The 18,751-nt window shown below is 48.1% G+C and overlaps 1 protein-coding gene across 1 annotated transcript in view; it reads left to right on the top strand.

Moving 5' to 3' along the window:
* The window catches only part of KLHL22 (kelch like family member 22), a 39,624-nt gene extending 22,316 nt beyond the window's left edge, over positions 1–17,308 (top strand). The window contains exons 5-7 of the mRNA XM_038575937.1: positions 5,283–5,475; positions 13,775–14,008; positions 16,367–17,308. Of these exons, the coding sequence (XP_038431865.1) occupies positions 5,283–5,475; positions 13,775–14,008; positions 16,367–16,732 (793 nt within the window). The 3' untranslated portion in view covers positions 16,733–17,308. The remainder of the gene's footprint in view (positions 1–5,282; positions 5,476–13,774; positions 14,009–16,366) is intronic.
* Positions 17,309–18,751: the final 1,443 nt, after the last annotated feature.

Here is an 18,751-nt window from a genome sequence, read left to right as displayed (position 1 = left end):
GGGGGTGGGGGTGGAGTCTGGCCTGCCTCTGCCTCTGCCTCTCAGAAGTGAGCGTAGTGACCTAGTGACCAGTGACCATGAGGAGAGGGCCGTAGCCGCTTCTGCCCTCTGGGCCCCAAGAGGTGGTCACCTCTGTTAAACTGAAGAGACCCAAAGCTTGGCAGCTCCTTTGCAGTTAAACACAAGACAGGCTGAGTTCAGAAAGGAGGAAACAATATCTTCATTTTCTTCCTAACCAAATACCTTCCACAGTAGGTGTGGCAGCACTAGCTTCAACCTTCCCTTAAAAAGCCTCAAAGCTTCTTTTGTAGGGGTCTATATCCCTGTTGGAGGCCCAAGGCCTGAGCTCCCTGCTGAGAGCAACCCACAGACCTGCAAAATAGACCTCCAGGGTGTTGTGTTGACCAGCCCTTGGCATATAGTGGGGTGGCGTGCACGCACAGGGAGGCTGTGAGGCTTTCCCACAGGGCCTTCCCCAAGGGCGACTGCGAGGGCCGCTCCCTGCCCGGGGTCTGCCCTTCTACTTCCTTGACGTCAGTTTTGCTTCAAGACTGGTCTGAATTTCCCATTGGTGAACATGTGCTGTGAATCCCAAGCCAGACTCTGAAAAATTCTAGTGTCAGCACCAATATTTGATAACCAACAGCCTCAGACTCCAGTGACAAGGTCGGGTCATTGTGGCAGGTAGGGTTGGTGAGACCTGCCTGGCAGGGGGAGGTACTATGGAGGGGTTGGGGGGCAGTGTCTGCCTGCGTGGTGGGGAAGACCCTGGGGTCTGTCCTTTCTCCAGGGTGAGAGTTCCATTAATCTCTTCATAGACTTTAAAAACTGCCAGATGGATCTTAATTTGAATGGTCTGAGTTTGGTTCTCTCCCTTCTTCCCTTTCTTAGTTTATGAGCTTTAGGATCTTCGGACCCTCAGAATACCAGAAGATAAAAGTTGCAGTTAGGGTTTGCATGTTGAGGTGTTGGAGACTTCTCAAGTTATATCAGAGCATTGGTACAGCAGGAAGTGCACAGAAGTTAGCTGTCTTGGAGCAAATTGTATTTGTACTCCCCCCTTCCCACCCCCGGCTCTTCAAAGTCCATGTTACTCCACTTTCGTGGAAGACCTACATTAGTGCCTGTTTTTACTTTTACAAAAAGATTGAAAGTAAAGGTAGTGTTCAGCATTGGTTTTGCAGTTAGCCTTTACAGAGGCAGCATGCCCCCTGACTGAGTGTGGTGGCGCTGCCCAGCACCTTCCCCGGAACTACACTCATCTCAGCATCAAGCCGCCAGAGCTCTGAACTCTATGAGCGTCTGTACTTTATCTCCATGTATTTCATGCATCCATTAGCAAGGTGTGACCTAAGGTATCAGAAAAGCCTGACTGGTTATTTTTGGGGTCTAGGAATCTCACATTTTTTCCCATGTGAATTGTATTTGCTTTGTTTCGTGCCGTTTCAGCTTGTGAAAGGTTTCCAAGGAACACCCTATGTTCAGATAGGGGGGACCTGTACCGACTGTCTGCTTCACCTGTGGCCTGTTGGACTCTACTTAGGATAGCAACTTGCTTTCTCTGTTAAGCATTTCCATGGCTGTTTGTATTTTAAAATACATTTTAAAAATTCCTTTGATTGTAATGGACTTCACCAAGAGTCATGGGAATGCTTAAGTTGTGGAAACAGACAAAAGGTGGTCTGTCCAATTTTACAAAGACCCCAGAGCATTTTGTATCAACTCTAGCTGGCCCATCTGAGTTTGTAGTAGGGCTATTCAAAATCTACCTTAAAGGGACTGAAATTGTTTATATCCTTATATAGCTAGGTTTTTTTTTTTTTTTTTTTTTTTTTTTTTACCATTTCCACCTCTATTTTATTTTATTTTTTTTCATTTTTTTAAATTTATTTTTTATTGGTGTTCAATTTACTAACATACAGAATAACCCCCAGTGCCCGTCACCCATTCACTCCCACCCCCCCGCCCTCCTCCCTTTCTACCACCCCTAGTTCGTTTCCCAGAGTTAGCAGTCTTTACGTTCTGTCTCCCTTTCTGATATTTCCCACACATTTCTTCTCCCTTCCCTTATATTCCCTTTCACTATTATTTATATTCACCAAATGAATGAGAACATATAATGTTTGTCCTTCTCCGACTGACTTACTTCACTCAGCATAATACCCTCCAGTTCCATCCACGTTGAAGCAAATGGTGGGTATTTGTCATTTCTAATAGCTGAGTAATATTCCATTGTATACATAAACCACATCTTCTTTATCCATTCATCTTTCGTTGGACACCGAGGCTCCTTCCACAGTTTGGCTATCGTGGCCATTGCTGCTATAAACATCGGGGTGCAGGTGTCCCGGCGTTTCATTGCATTTGTATCTTTGAGGTAAATCCCCAACAGTGCAATTGCTGGGTCGTAGGGCAGGTATATTTTTAACTGTTTGAGGAACCTCCACACAGTTTTCCAGAGTGGCTGCACCAGTTCACATTCCCACCAACAGTGTATGAGGGTTCCCTTTTCTCCGCATCCTCTCCAACATTTGTTGTTTCCTGCCTTGTTAATTTTATAGCTAGTTTTTATTAGACAAAACATTACTTGAGGATTTATTCTAATAAAGCAGAAAATCAATAAGGAAAGAAATGTGGAATACAGGACAATGGGGAGATACGAAGTGAGCACAACTGTTGTGTCTAAATTATTGATGTATGGTGAATGTGTAGTGTGTGTGCGTGCGCGTGCACATGCGTGCGCAAGAGTGTGTTAAATCTGAAACCACAAATTCAAATGAACACATCTGAGGAAGCTGTCAGGGCAGAAGACCAGAAGGAAGCAAGCGGAAGCATCTGGTGGGGCTTGTCTCACTCTGGAGGATGATGCTGACTTGCACTAGATCAGAAACGAGGTGGAGGAGGGAGGGCGGACACATGTACATGAATGAGTGTCATGTACAGGAAAGGCAATGGGAAACGGCCAGCCCCATCAGTTGGCAGGACCTCTGTGAATGCTGAGCCCCTGGATTGGCCTGGGTTGCCTACCTCTAGCTAGACTGTCAACTGGCTGCACCCCTGGACATTGAGTTTTTAAGTGCCACCTTCTCAGGAGGCCCTTCCTGGTCTTCGTGAGAGACCTGTGCCCTCCCAGCCCCTGCTATCCAGTAGAGCACGACTTCTGGGTAGCACCCTCTCTATACCTCTACAGTAGAAAGAAGAGTCCTTGTCTGGAGTTTCCCTTGGGATTCCCAGCACTAAGCACCGTGCCTGATGCACACTGGGTGGCCAGTGAATATTTGCAGAGTAACTGAATGATTCACTGTTGTTAATCTTTGTTTAATTAATTGAGCAGACAGTGCATGATCTGCCCTGAGCTACAGTGAGGTCTAGGAATATAGACCAGAACCAGTCCTTTACAAACTCCCTTCTGGTTTAACAAGAACCCTTTCCATGTGTGTTGTCCTTTCTGAGGCCTCATGATAACTTTCATAGGCAGGTGGCATCCCCCCATTGGCCAGGTGTGGAAATTAAATGAATGCCAGAGAGAGGAAAGCCAACGCCTGCATGCACCCAGCTGTACAGGGGCAGACCAACTCTCAGAGCTAGGTCTTTGTGAAAGAAATGTTCTTTCTCTCCTGTTAGCCTCACCCCCTGAGGCATCCTGTTTCCTGTCATTCCTGGCTGGCAGCGAAGAGCTGGCCCAAAGGTCCAGGCAGGAAAGAGCAGCTGCAGAGCACATCTAACTTGTGCTTTGAGACAAAGGATGAAACCCATCTCTTCACCAACTTGTATATGGCACTGACCAAAGAAAACTCTGTTCATTCTCTAATTAGCCAGTTGAAGTTCAGCTTATCCCCTTGGAGTTGGTCTTTCTATGGAGAAATAAGAGCCACTTACCTGAAAGCAGCTGTAATTATGCATGAGCTGTTGAGCCAGGCGGCTTCAGAAGCAGGCACTCAGATGCTGGTACCTGAGTGGATGTCTAGAGGGAAAGGCCGGATGCATATCCAGGAAAGAATGGACTTTGGGGCTCAGGCTCATAGGATCCTGGTTCTTCAAGGCTCTGTAATCCTCTGTTCACCCAAATAACATACCTGCCTGCTGTCCCACAGAGTGCCAGGCCTGGGGCATGGAGTGGGGCAGGGCTGAGTGCTGGCAAGGTAGGCATGGACTGGCCTGTGAAGGACCTCAGCTGCTAGACTAAGTGGAGACTTTGGTATGACTGGAGGCTTGCTGATGAGTGTGGGATTGAGTGAGCAGAGGGAGCTGGGGGTTCTGGTCAGGGCTGGTGAGCAGCCAGCTGGAAATGGCTGGGAGGCCTTTGCAGCATGGGTCTGACATGCAAGAGGAGGAAGTAAGGGCTGATAGTTGGTCTCCTGGGATGGTTGATCTCATAGGGGTTGAGCATGTGACACCCTTCAGAGGGGCTGTGGGAGGGGTGGTTACACAAAGGAGCTCAGAATGAAGCTCCAATGATATGACTTTTTTAAAAGATTGATGGAGAAAGAAGGCAGGGCTTAGGGACAGCTGTGTCTCCGAGGAAAGGGACATGAAGGTGGCCCTGATGTCAGGAGAACAAGCTTTGCAGTGCCCAGGCTCAGTAGGAGCTCAGTAGAACCTCAGCGGTGGTCAGCTTCCCTGGCCGTCTCTAGCTGCTCCCCTGGGAAGCCCCTCAGTCCATAGTGCTCCTCCAGCCTTATGCTCTAGCCAGCCCAGTGTCTCCCTCCCGTGGGAGTGCCAGGCATCATACAGGATCCCTCCCTCATGGCCCCCACAGTTCATGTGGGAGATGGCTGTCACTCCTCCAGCTGGCAACAGGACAGCTTAGGAGAGGCACAGGAAGTGAGGGAGGAGTGGGTTGTGACTGGAGGCTGAGAGGCTGTTGTGTCTGTCCAAGGGAAGGCCATAACTGGGCATTCCTGAATGGGGACAGGGCCATGGGGACTATGGATCTGGATAGGTGAGATGGAGCTGGCTGTAGGAACAGCCATGGCCCAGCCTGGGGTGAACAGATGGGTGAGCTAGAAACTCGCCCATGGGATTATCCCTAGAAGGTCCTGGCATTGTAGGCAGAAATGCAAGGGGATCTTGGCCATGCCTTCCAGGCTCTGTGCTGGGGACACACCCATGTTCAGGCATGTAGCAGCCTGCTGCTATGGCTGTGGGTGGGCATGTGCTGGTGTGTCAGGGCAGCTGGGGGGTGTGTGGTTCAGGGTACAGTGGTGGAACAGGAAGTGTGGGCCTGCTGGGCAGACTTTCTGGCCTGTCAGTGATGCACTGCCCTCATGTTCCCTCAAAAGGTATGACCCAAGGCACAACCGCTGGTTCCAGATCCAGTCCCTGCAGCAGGAGCACGCCGACCTGTGTGTGTGTGTTGTGGGCAGGTACATCTATGCGGTGGCGGGCCGCGACTACCATAATGATCTGAATGCTGTGGAGCGTTACGATCCCGCCACCAACTCCTGGGCTTACGTGGCTCCGCTCAAGAGGGAGGTAAGGAAAACCCTCTAAGAGGGGCCTTTTCCTGCCTGCTTTCCTTCCAGGGTGTGCAGAGAGTGGGTGGCCAAACCAGGAAATCAGGCCTAGTGGGTACCTGCAAAGACTGCACTGTGATTAGGGCAGAGGATCACTGAGTCTCGGCCAGCCCCCTGGGCTGCACCAGATCCCATTGCCTAGAATTTCACTTCCGTCTTGGTCTTACCACCTTGGTACCAGGAAGCTGCTTTACTTTTATTTTTTAAAAGATGTTATTTATTTATTTGAGAGAGAGAGTGTGTGGGAGGGAGAGGGAGAGAGAATCTGAAGCAGATTGCCCACTGAGCACAGAGCCTGATTCAGGGCTCCATCCCAGGACTACCTCAAGATCATGACCTGAGTCGAAACCAAGAGTTAATGCTCAACTGACTGTGCCCCCCAGGAAGCTGCTCTAACACTGCATTTCAAGTGTAGACAGAAGCCTTCCCTTTGTCTGTTGGCTCAGTTGAGCTGAGCTGAAAATGTGTCCAAGGATGTTGTTAAACAGGAAGGACACACAGAGGAGGGTGCAGGAACCTCAGACTTCTCTCCAGGCCTCCTGGAGGGCAGGGACTTTGAAAAGACAAAAGACACTTTAGAAGGTATATTTCGTTTTTTTGTTTGCCAGTTTTAAAACTCATGTGCATCCATGGGCATCTCTGGGCACTGTTAGAGGCAGAGGACTGCACGGGGATGCATGGTGAGGGGTGGCGGGAGGGCTGTTGTCCAGGCCCAGCCACAGGAGCTCCTGCCCTTCTGACCTCTTCCAATACCTTCTCTCTTTATCTCTCACCCCTCTCCAATTCCCCCAAGGCTGTAGTCTTTAACCTCAAGGGGCCGAGGCTCTCCCTGATGGGTCCAGCCCTTCTCCATGGCCCACAAGGCCTCCAAGGCTAGGGGTTCCCAATTGTAGTTCCTCCCAGGCAGGGAAAGCTGGCCTGCTCTTTGCTCAGCTTCTCTGGGGAAGGAAGCCACTCTGGTGGGGTACTCCCTACCTTCCTTCTGGAGAAAGGAACATATTTTGCATGGGAGAGGTCAAGGGGGTCCTTGAGACCTGATGGACCTCTGAATTCTGTTCTGGAAAGAACTGAGTAGGAATGGGGGACCCGGGCTGGGGTCGGAGGTGGGGTGGGGGACTCCAGGGGTTCTTTGTCTCGGGCTTCCTGGTGAAGCTGCAGTTCTCTGATGTGGCCACAGAGGGGCAGCCTCACCTTTCAACCAACTTCTCCCTGCAGGTCAATGTTCCTTCCCTCACACCATTCATTTATCCAGCTACTATTTATTAAGCACCTACCATATACCAAACCCTGGGGATCCAGTGGTGATAAAAGATGAGAGAAGTTCCCCTCTGGACGGTGATGTTCACAGCCTAACAGGAGAGACCACTCTTAACCATTAAACTAATCAATAAAGTAATTGCCTATTGTGCCAAGTGTGATAATGAAATCGAGAAGGTTGAGCTCAGCATTGCTCAAGGAGAAGGCTCTGGCAGGACTAATCTGAAAAGACTGGAGAAGGCCCATCTGAAATGTTGGTTAGACCAAAGTCTAAAGGAAGCAGCTGCTGGGTGAGGAAAGACGGAGCTCTTAGGCCAGGAGGGGCCTTCCCAATTCTGAGAAAGGGGGATGGCATGAGGAGGGATTGTGAAGAGACAAGGGTGGAGAGGGCCATTGGGCTGTCCAGGGGGTGGGGGTGAAGGTGGCTTGTCCTAGGGTAGAGGCTGTGGGGAAGGAGAATGATGGGCAGATTCTGGTGTAGTTTGGAGATAAACTGACCAGAATTGCTGATGGATCAGATGTTAGAGAATGAAAAGGGATAGATCATGGGAGACGCTCAGGCTCCAGTTTGAGCACTGGGTGGATGGCTAGGCCACTAACCAAGAGGACAAATGATTTTGGGAATGAAAAAGAAAAGGGAAGGTTCCATGTAGAACATGATAAATATTCCAATGGGAAATGTCAGTTCGACATTAAAAGTCAAATTCGGGAGTGGTCAAACCTGGAGATAGAAATGTGGAGGATTTGTCAAGACTTAATGGTGTGCCTGACATGGGAACAGTTGTGGTCAGCTCAGAAGAGCAGGGATGATGAGAAGATTATGGAGGGGCAGTCAGGGAAGTAGATGGGAAACCTGCCAGAGAGCAGGGGGTTTTCTCCTGTGAGCAGAGGGGGCCCACAGGTCCTGGAGAAGGCAGGTATGCAGCCCTCATTGCTAACTTAGAACCCACAGTCAGCCATAGCGAATGACTGAGGGAAAAGGCTGTCACACAACCTCATGTTTGTCACATTCGCTCACCTGTTTCTTAGAGACCCCGTAATGCCGAGTCCCATCAGTGTGGCATCATTAACTGGTTGCTGACATGCCCCCAATAAACCATGAACTCCTTGTCCTAGCAGCAGGCAGAGTGCTGCCTTCTTGTGTTCCAGAGGAGAAAAAGGGGATCTCTGCCGGGAACTCTCACTTAAAGACCTCCCCAGAGAGCTCACACTTGGGAAGATAGAGTAGATGTATTCTTCCCAGCTCCTCCTGCTAAATGCAACTCTGAACTCAACATAAAACAACCCTTAAGATATAGAACGGTTGAGAGAAGGCAGTCCTGCCAGGGATCTGAGGAAGTGGGGAATACCATGCAGTAATGTGTTCCCTGGGTTTTCCTTTTGCCTCGTATGTCTCAGACTTGTAAGTAAAGAGGCTGATAGCCGGTAACACCAATGGGAAGCAAATTTCAATCATTGTATAAAAATTGAAATCCTCAGCGTGTTCTCTGTCTCAGATGGATTCAAACTAGGAGTTACCAACAGAAAGTTAACAGGAAAATCTCCAGACAATTGGAAACTAAACAACACATGTCTAAATAATCCACGAGTCAAAGGGGAATAATAAAATACCTTGAAGTGAATGAAAATGGAAAGGCAGCATGTCAGAATTGGTGGTGTACAACTAGAGCTGTGCTGAGAGAGAAATTTGTGACACTAAAAGCATACATTAAAGAAGAAAAATCCTCAAATCAATAGTATAAGCTCCTAGCTTAAGAACTTGGAAAAAAAAAAGTGAAATAAAGCCAAACCAAGCAGAAGAAATATTAAAGAACAGAAATCAGTGAAGTTAAAAGCAGAAAAATAGTAGAGAAAATCAACGAAACAAAGAACTGGTTCTTTAGGTAAATAAAATTGACAAATTCTAGAAGGGGAAGTCACAATTTAAAATATCAAGAATAAAATAGGACATTACTACAAATCCTGTAGACATAGAAAGGATGAGAAGAGGATACTATGAACAACCTTAATCATGTAAACTTGATTATAGATGAATTCCTCAAAAAATGCAATCTAACACAACTGACTCGAGACTAAATAGATAATTTGAATAGCCTTCTACCTTTAAGGAAATCTAACTTCCCAGGACGCCTGGGTGGCTCGGTGGTTGAGCGTCTGCCTTTGGCTCAGGGCTTGATCCTGAGGACCTGAGATCAAGTTCCACATTGGGCTCCCTATGAGGAGCCTGCTTCTCCCTCTGCCAATGTCTCTGCCTCTCTCTGTGCCTCTCATGAATAAATAAAATATTTTAAAAAAGAAGAAAAAAAGGAAATCAAACTTCCCAAAAAGAAATGTCCAGGTCTAGATTGTTTTAATAAGAATTCTACTAAACATTTTTTTAAATGTTTTTAAAGATTTTATTTATTTATTAATTAGAGACATAGAGAGGCAGAGACACAGGCAGAGGGAGCAGCAGGCTCCATGCAGGGAGCCCGACGTGGACTCGATCTCGGGTCCCCAGGATCAGGCCCTGGGCCGAAGGCGGCGCCAAACCACTGAGCCACGCAGGCCGCCCTCTACTAAACATTTAAAGAAAAGTTAACTTCAGTTCTGCGGGGGTTTTTGTTTTTGTTTTTCTTTTGGAAAATAGAAGGGGAAAGAATATTTCCCAGTTCATCTTATGAGGTTAATATTAACTTGATAGCAAAACCAGACAAAGACAGTACCAAAAAAAGATAAGTCTCCCATAAATATACATATGAATATCCTTCACTAAATATTAGCAAATAGAATTATCCCCCCTTGATAAAAGAAATGAACAAATGGAGTTGGTTACAGAGATAGTAGATAGGCTAGTTCCATATTTGAAATTTAATCTGTATAATCCACTATGTTAAAAATCGTATAATCAGGGATCCCTGGGTGGCGCAGCGGTTTAGCGCCTGCCTTTGGCCCAGGGCGCGATCCTGGAGACCCGGGATCGAATCCCACGTCGGGCTCCCGGTGCATGGAGCCTGCTTCTCCCTCTGCCTGTGTCTCTGCCTCTCTCTCTCTCTCTCTCTCTCTGTGACTATCATAAATAAATAAAAAATTTAAAAAAAAAAAAAAAAAAAAAAAAATCGTATAATCATATCAAAGCAGAAAAAGGATTTGACAATATTTTGCATCTATTCATGATCAAACTCAAAAAATAAGAATAGAAATGAGTTTCCTCAACCTGATGAAGACCATATATAAAAATCCTAATGCTGATGTTGTGTTTAATAGTTAAAGAGGGCAGCCCCCGTGGCTTAGCGGTTTAGCACCACCTTCAGCCCAGGGCCTGATCCTGGAGACCCAGGATCGAGTCCCACGTCACGCTCCCTGCATGGAGCCTGCTTCTCCCTCTGCCTGTGTCTCTGCCTCTCTCTCTGTCTATGTCTCTCATGCATAAATAAAAGTCTTTAAAAAAAGAAAAATATGTTTAAAAAATAATAATAATAGTTAAAGACTGAGTTGAATGTTTTTACTGAGGTAGGGAGCAGGGCAAGGATGTCTGCTCTCACCACTCTTATTCATTATAGTCCTGGAGGGTCTAGCTAGTGAAGTATGGCAAGAAAAGAAAATCATTCATATTGAAAGGGAAGAAATAAAACTAACCCTAAAGATGAAACAGTTGTCTAAAATCTAAAAGAATCTGCCTGGATACCTGGGTGGCTAAAGTGGTTAAGTGTCCATCTCTTGATTTCAGTTCAGGTCGTGATCTCAGGGTCATGAGATCGAATTCCATGTCTGGCTCCATGCTCAACACAGATTCTGCTTGAGGTTCTCTCTCCTCCTTCCTCTGCCCCACCCCCTGTGTACACATTCTCTCTTTCAAATAAATACATACATACATACAGTCTTAAAGGGATCTACCAAAAAAAAAAAAAAAATTCCTAGGACTAATAAGTGAGTTCAGTACTCACTTTGGCAGCACATATACTAATAAGTGAGTTCAGTGAGATTGTAGTATATGAGACAAACCTGCAAAAATTAATTGCATTTTTGTATATTAGCAATGAACATGTGGACACTGAAATGAAAAAGAATGCTATTTATAATGACTCCTAAAAATGAAATGCTTAGGTATAAATTTAATAACACTTAAAAGAATGTATATGCTAAAAATAATAAAATGCTGATGAAGGAAATAAAATGTAAATAAGTGGGGAGACATACTATGTACATGGATTGGAAAACTCAAAAAAGATGTCAATTCTTCCCAGATTGATACATGGTGTTTAACTCAATTCATATCAAAATTTCAGCAACAGTTTTTGTAAATATAGATGAGACTGTTCTGAAATTTACATGGAAAGGTGCAGAGGATCTAGAATACCTCAATTTTGTAAATAAAGTGGGAAGAATAAGTCTACACGATTTCAAGACTTACTACCTAGCTGCAGGATTTACCACTGTGTTATTGGCAGAGGGATAGACACAAAGATCAGTGCAACAGAATGGGGAATCCACAATAGGCCCACACAAATAAGACCATCTGATTTTTTTTTAAAAAGATGTTATTAATTTATTCATGAGAGACACAGAGAGAGGTAGAGACACAGGCAGAGAGATAAGCAGGAAGCCTGATGTGGGACTCAATCCCGGGACTCCAGGATCATGCCCTGGGCCAAAGGGAGGCATTCAAATGCTGAGCCACCCAGGCATCCCAGTCCATCTGATTTTTTTTACAAAGGTGCAGAAGCAATTGAACTGAGAAAAGATAATTTTTCAACAAATTATATGAGAGTCTTGGAATCTGTAAGAAAGAAACATTGACCCAAGCCTCATACCTTATACAAAAATTAACTCAAAGTGGTTTATGGGCTTAGCTCGAAAATATAAAGCTAAATAGTGTTTATAGGAAAATAGTAGAAGAAAATCTTTGGGATGTAGGACTGGGCAACAGGTACTTAGACTTGACCCCCAAAGCATGAGCCGTAAAAAGAAAAATCAATAAATGGGACTTCATCAAAACAAAGAAGGGGGTTATCAGATGGCAAACAAGCACATGAGAAGATGTTCAACATCATTAGCCATTAGGGAAGTGCAATTTAGACCCAGAGTGAGAAAACTACCTGTTAGAGTAGCTAAAAAAAAACAAAAAAACAAAAACAAAACTAGTGGCAACACTCAGTGCTGGCAGGGCTGCAGAGGAGGTAGGTTGGTTGCTCATACATGGCTGATGGGAATGCAAATTGGCACAGAGACACTGGGAAAGAATTTCACAATGTCTTTAAATAGTTAACTTCCAACTACCATGTAACCCAGCAGTTGCCATCCTGGGCATTTATCCCAGAAAAATGAAAACTCTGTACCACAAACATAGTGGTTTATTGGTAATAGCCAGAAACTGGAAACAAATCAGATGTCCTTTAACAGGTGAATGGCTAAGCAAACTGTAGCATGGAATTCTACTCAGCAATAAAAGTGAACTATGGACACATATGAGCAACAGTCTAGGTAACATAGAGGTACCATAGAAAGCCTGTCTCAAAAGGTTACATGATTCCATTCATGTAACAGTCTTGAAATGACAGGATTATAGGAATGGAGAAACAGATTGGTGGTTGACAGGGATTAAAGAAGGGGTTTGGGGCAGGGGGGATGTGGGTGTGATTACAAACAGGCAACATGGGGCAGCCCGGGTGGCTCAGCGGTTCAGCGCCGCCCTTGGCCCGAGGCGTGATCCTGGAGACCCGGGATTGAGACCCATGTCAGGCTCCCTGCATGGAGCCTGCTTCTCCCTCTGCCTGTGTCTCTGCCTGCCTTTCTCTCTCTCTCTCTCATGAATAAATAAATAAAATCTTTAAAAAAAAAAAAAAGGCAACAGGAGGCATCCTAGTGAAGATGGAAGTGTCCTGTGTCTTGACTGTGTCAGTGTCAGCATCCTGGTTGTACTAGAGTCACGTTGGGCTGGAGTTGTACCAGCTCATATCACTGGGGGCCTGGGTAAAGGGTACATGGCATTTGTATTATTTTCTTAAAACTACATGTGAGTCTATACTTCAAAATGAAAAGTTTAATTAAAAAAAAAAAAACCAAAAAACCTAAACACCAAGACCTCCCCAGACCCCCACATTGATGAGAAAAAACTCAAGCCCTTGGTTTATGTCCTGTGAACTGCTCTGTCCCCTGTTCTCCACCCTGTCTACCTCTCCAGCCCTTTGCTGTGTCACCACATAGCCCGAGTGTTGGTGGCTGGCTCTGTAACCCAAGCCCCAGAGCTTCCACACCTCCTCTACCCCCAAAAAACATAGTGCTCTGCCTTGGGGCCCATGCGCGGAAGCCTTGCTTGGGGTGGGTTGAACAAGTGGATATGAGAGAGGAGGTCCTGGATGCAGTAGGGACCAGTGTGAGGGGTCTAGCTGCCTAAGCAAGGAGGAGACCCCCTGCCAGGGTGCGCTTGAAAGTCTGAGGACCAAAGTCGATAGCAGGGTGGTATATTTTCTTCCTCCACAAATAACCATCACTAAAATGGCATTGATCTTTGTGTTTGAATTTGCATCTTACTCTTCTCACCATACTGCTGGATGTTTGTGAACAGATTTTGAAAGTGGGGTCAGTGGGCCTGGAAGATTGGCTGGTACTGGGAGTTGGGGAAAGGTGCAGACCACTGAGGGTGGGTCAGATATTCCCAGAAGTGCTGCCTCCTCCTGTGACTGGCTCTCAAGGCTGTGCTTTGATTGTTTTGAGCCCCCCATGCAGATGTCTCCCTTAGGGGCAAGAGAGAGACAGAGATTCCATTCTCCCCTTCATAGAAGCTCAGAGTTATCTCTGGGTCCGTAGACCCATCCCCTTTTAGGGGAAGGTCAGGGTGAATGACTCGGACCGAATCAGGGAGTATTCTCAGCAGGATGTGAGGAAGAAGTTGGGGATACCAGGAGGCACAGAGCAACTGTGGGGTATGAGTGGCTTCCATGAGGCTCCTGGTTGTCTTCCCTCGTGGCCCTCTTGCCTCCTTCCTAGCCATCCCTGGTTCTCTTGGTGGCCCCATGCAGGTATATGCCCACGCGGGCGCCACGCTGGAGGGGAAGATGTACGTTACTTGTGGCCGCAGAGGGGAAGACTACCTAAAGGAGACGCACTGCTACGACCCAGACAGCAACACCTGGCACAGTCTGGCTGATGGGCCCGTGCGGCGAGCCTGGCACGGCATGGCTACCCTCCTGGACAAGCTGTACGTGATCGGGGGTAGCAACAATGACGCTGGCTACAGGAGGGATGTGCACCAGGTGAGCAGAGCTGGGCCACCCCACACATATTCTTCCCATCCCTTCCAATTGTTTTGGATGAAAATTTATGTGCCACATGTCTGGCTTTTTATTAAGTAGCCTTTATTTTTTATAGTGGTTTTAGATTCTCCGCAAAATTGAACAGAAAGTGCAGAGATTTCCCGTATACCCTCATCCCTGCACACATGGTCTTCCCCACCAGAGTGGGACATTTGTTGCAATCGATGAACCCACGGTGACATGTTCTTACCCCAACACCACAGTTTACACCAGGGTTTGCTCTTGGTGGTGTACATTTTCTGGGTTTGGACAGATGACATGTATCCACCTTTATAGTATGAGGCAGGGTACTTTCATTTGTTTTTATTATTGAAAACATCAATTATAAAGTTAGTATAACCGAATTGCAGAACCTTTGAATAATGGGTAAGGCTGAAGAAAAGTGCCCATAATCCTACTTGGTGCCACTGTTCTTTAGTCCTCTCTGTGCGTGGTTTCCCCCTCGTTGTAGGTAAAGAGCTTTCTCCTGCTTCTGGCTAAAGTTTGTGGTGGCTGTTTTCCAGTTTAATACACAATTTCCGTAGCCACTGCCCCATCTTAGTGGCCATGCAGAATCCTGTCATGTTGGTGCATCATTTGGATTGGTCCAAAGTTTAGCTATTCCAAGTAACATAAATAATATTTACTTTGTAGTGTGTTTCAGGTATTTTGGATTGTTTTCTTAGGTGAGAGCTCTGCTTAAAGTGCGGTCCCAGAACAGCAGCATCCGCATCACTGGGAACTTGTTAGAATGTAGGTTCTCAGGTCCTATCCCAGATCCACTGAATTGGAAGCTCCAGGGGTGGAGCTCAGCAGTCTGTTTTAACAGGCTCTGAGTGGTGAGAACCCCTCGGCTCTCGTGGATCAGTTTCCTATCGTGGCCATGACAAATCACCACCAACTTAATAACTTGAAACAATATAAGTACATTCTTTTTATTATTTTTAAAAATATTTTATTTGTTTATTTGACAGCACAAGGAGGGGGAGAGGGAGAAGCAGGCGTGAGCAGAGACCCCGGGATCCTGACCCAAGCCAAAGGCAGACTTAACCAACTGAGCCACCCAGGCGCCGCATAAGTGTATTCTTAATTTTTGTAGGTCCTAAGTCCAGTGTGGTCTCACTGTGATAAAATCTGGGGACATCAGGGAATCTGTCCTTTTTATTTTTTTATTTTTTTTTATTTTTTATTTTTTTTGGAATCTGTCCTTTTTAGAGGCCTTAGGGGAGAATCTGACTCCTTGCTCACTCGGGTTATCAGAACTGAGGTCCCTCTTTCTTTGCTGACTGTCAGCTAAAGGCCCTTCTTGACTTCTAGAGGCCTCTGCATTCCCTGGCATGAGGCCGCTTCGTCCTCAGCCAGCTACAGCAGGTTGTCCTTCTAACTTCTCTTCTCTCCTGTTAGACTTTCCCTTTCTGCCTTCAAAGACTTGTGCCATTAGATGGGTCCACCCAGAAAGTCCGGGATACCCTCCCCACCTCGAGGTCCATACCCTTACGCTTGTCTGCAGAGTCCCTTTTGCCATATAAAGTAACACAACTTTAGAGATTTTAGGACATGGACTTCTTTGGAGAGTCATTTTTCTGCCTACCACAGCTAGAAAACCAAATGTACTATTAAATTAAAAAAAATAAGATTTGGGGGGCTCTTAATACATACTGTCAAATACCCTTCCTGGAATGGCAGACAAACAGACACCCATGAAATGGCTTCATTACACATTCATCAGCACTGGGTCTTGTGATCCCCCCCCCCCCCCCGTGGCTGGTAGTTGTCAGGGACAAATTTAACTCCGATTTTACATTTTTTAGATTAAAAAAAGGTCAGACATTTCCCCATATGTTTGTTTACTGTTTGGGGTAATTTTGGAGATGTGAGAATGTTGATGGTCATCACTAGTCAGCAAGTTAACTATTTACACATTTTATCAGCACTTCTCCCTGGTGTTGGGTGCTCTGAGGGAGTTAGTTGGGGTCCGTGTCTTTGGTCAGTCAGTCTTGTGGAGAGGAGAGAATCTCAGGCCTTAGAGAAGAGCATGCCGGTGTGCCCGCTGTGTGCCACACACCTGGAGCCACAGGCTGGCTGAGGCTCCTGAAGGCAGGACAGAGGATCAGCCTGGTCCGTGGACAGGATATTTTGATGCAGGCCCCAAACTCTTCCTCCAGGGGAGCCAGGTTTACACACAGCCTGGCCGTGCCCCTCAGTCTTGGTCTGAACCCAGGGCCTGGCCAAGAGTGCTGCCCTGCCCATCTGGCCCCGGCGGCCTGGCAGTCTCCATCCCAGCAGGTGCCCAGCCTTACTCTGACCTTGGCTTTGCAGGTGGCCTGCTACAGCTGCACATCCGGGCAGTGGTCATCTGTCTGCCCACTCCCGGCCGGCCACGGCGAGCCTGGCATTGCTGTGCTGGACACCAGGATCTATGTGCTGGGTGGCCGCTCACACAACCGTGGCAGCCGCACGGGCTACGTGCACATCTATGACGTGGAGAAGGACTGCTGGGAGGAGGGCCCGCAACTGGACAACTCCATCTCAGGCCTGGCAGCCTGCGTACTCACCCTGCCCCGCTCCCTGCTCCTCGAGCCGCCTCGTGGGACTCCGGACCGCAGCCAGGCTGACCCGGACTTTGCCTCCGAGGTGATGAGCGTGTCTGACTGGGAGGAGTTTGACAACTCAAGCGAGGACTAGGGCTCCAGCACCTGGTGTCAGAAGGGAAGGTGGCGGGAGCTCTGAGGGCAGCGGGCCCTCAGGCGGTCCCACCTGTTGGCAGTGCCTGCTTGCCAGCTCCTGCCACCCATCCTTCACACCAATCTACAGTTGTATTTGGGGGGCTCTGCAGATCTGTGGCTGTGATCACCCTACAATGGGGAATGCTTGTGAAGGGCCCTGGTTCTCTGGAGGAGTTTACCGGGCCCACTCCACCTCAGCTTGGACGGGGCATGGCGTCACCAGCTGTCTTGGCTCCCCAATCCCTGGTTCTAGTCCCTGCTGGGCTGAGAAGGCACCCTTCTCCAAAGGGACCTGGGGACTGGCCCCGTGGGTGAGGGGGCCGAGGCACACTGCGCCCCTTTCCATGGGCAGGGAGGGAGTGGAGTGAGCCCGTCGCCTGCCTGGCATCCAGGGGCTGCCGAGCTCCCGAGGCCTGGAGAGGGAACAGAGAGACAGAGTTGCCCAAGACTGGCTCTAGTAGTAAAAAGGTCCCTTGCAGCTGGGCTTTTCTGACCCCATGTTGTTGATAAATGAAATAAATCATCTTACAAAAGGTGTGAATGTTTTCCTGTGGCCGTGGCCTCACCATCCGTTCACAGCCTGTGCAAGGCTGCCCCATGAGAAGCACTGGCTTCCGGGATCAACTGCTGAGAGGCAGTGGCAGGCCAGGAGCCCCCATCGGAGGAGGGAAAAGCACAGTACACCCCCAGCTAGCAGGGCTGTTACTGGGAAACCTGAAAACCCACCCTGGTCTGTTGACAGGTGGTCACCCGGCCTTCCCTGGTGGGGTGCTCTTCTCTGAACCTCAGTCTAGCTCCATCTCGTGGCCCCAAGTAAAGCCCAGCCCCATGTCTGGGGAGGGAGGTCTAGTCGCCATAGGCTCCTCCCTGTTTGCTGGATCTGAGTGTGCACAGAGGTGGGAAGGGGAACTGCATTTCCTCTAGGTTCACTAGCTGAGTTCTTAGCACATCATCTCAAGGGTCACGCTGGTTCAGTGGATGGCAACCTTGGGGCCACCAGTGAATGGGCTGGGCTTCTAGCACCTACTTTGCTTCTGCACAGCAGAGCTTCCACCTGAACACCCTCCCATCTGCCGCAGCTTCTGCTCTTGCAAACTCCCAACAGCAGAGAGCAATCTGCGGATGATCTGTGACTTCCCAAGTCTCCTGGGCAGAGAGCATGAGGACAACTGGTCTTCTTTCTGTACCCCAGTGTCTTGCCCAGAGCCTGTGGCAGCTGGCACTCTGTCATGGATGGAGGAGAACAGAGGGGCAGTGTAAGCTGCTTGTGGGAGGAGAAAGGGGGTAGGGTCCAGATACCCTAAGGACTTTGGGGTGTGGTGTGAGGCTAGTGGAAGTTGCTGTCTGCCCCTCAGGACCATGTGTATGATCTTCCTATCTGTCACTTGGGGCTCGAGTTCCCTGCAAAAATATGGCCCCACTCTGCAACCCCAAAGAGACATCATGCACTTATACCTCAGGTGGCAATCCCACTGTTGACCCTAGTGGGTCACTTCCAAGGGGACAGAGTGACCACGTTCTTTAGCATCATCTCCCCTGCTAAGGGTCTCACAATAAGGACCCAGCATTTCTGGTCTCTACTAATACCCAGCAGGCCAAGGCGGCAGTTCCTGCAGACCCCAGGGTTTCTGGGAAGGAGAAGCACCAGAAATGCCCACCCCCCTCCAGCGGCGTGTCCCAGGCTTGCTGGTGTAATCCCCCACCCAGAGCCATCAAGGTGCAGCCACCGCTTTGTAAGAGACCTGTGCTCTACAGGGTGGGGAAGGAGGGCCTGTGAGGCCCCATGGGCATGGGGTGGGGTAGGCTTGAGACCTGAGAGGAGTCCTGCCACCCTCCAGCCTGGAGGCATTCAGGCTACCCCCTCCCAGCACTTGTCTCAGGACCTAGGCAGCCTGGGCTCTCCAGCCTGGCAGGCTCTCAGGCCCTGCCCACATGCCCTCACTCAGCTCGGGGCTCAGCCCTTTCTGCCTGCAAAACC

Source organism: Canis lupus, chromosome 26 (assembly GCF_011100685.1).
Source record: "Canis lupus familiaris isolate Mischka breed German Shepherd chromosome 26, alternate assembly UU_Cfam_GSD_1.0, whole genome shotgun sequence".
Classification (NCBI taxonomy): domain Eukaryota; kingdom Metazoa; phylum Chordata; class Mammalia; order Carnivora; family Canidae; genus Canis; species Canis lupus.
This window is presented reverse-complemented; position numbering and strand designations above follow the sequence as displayed.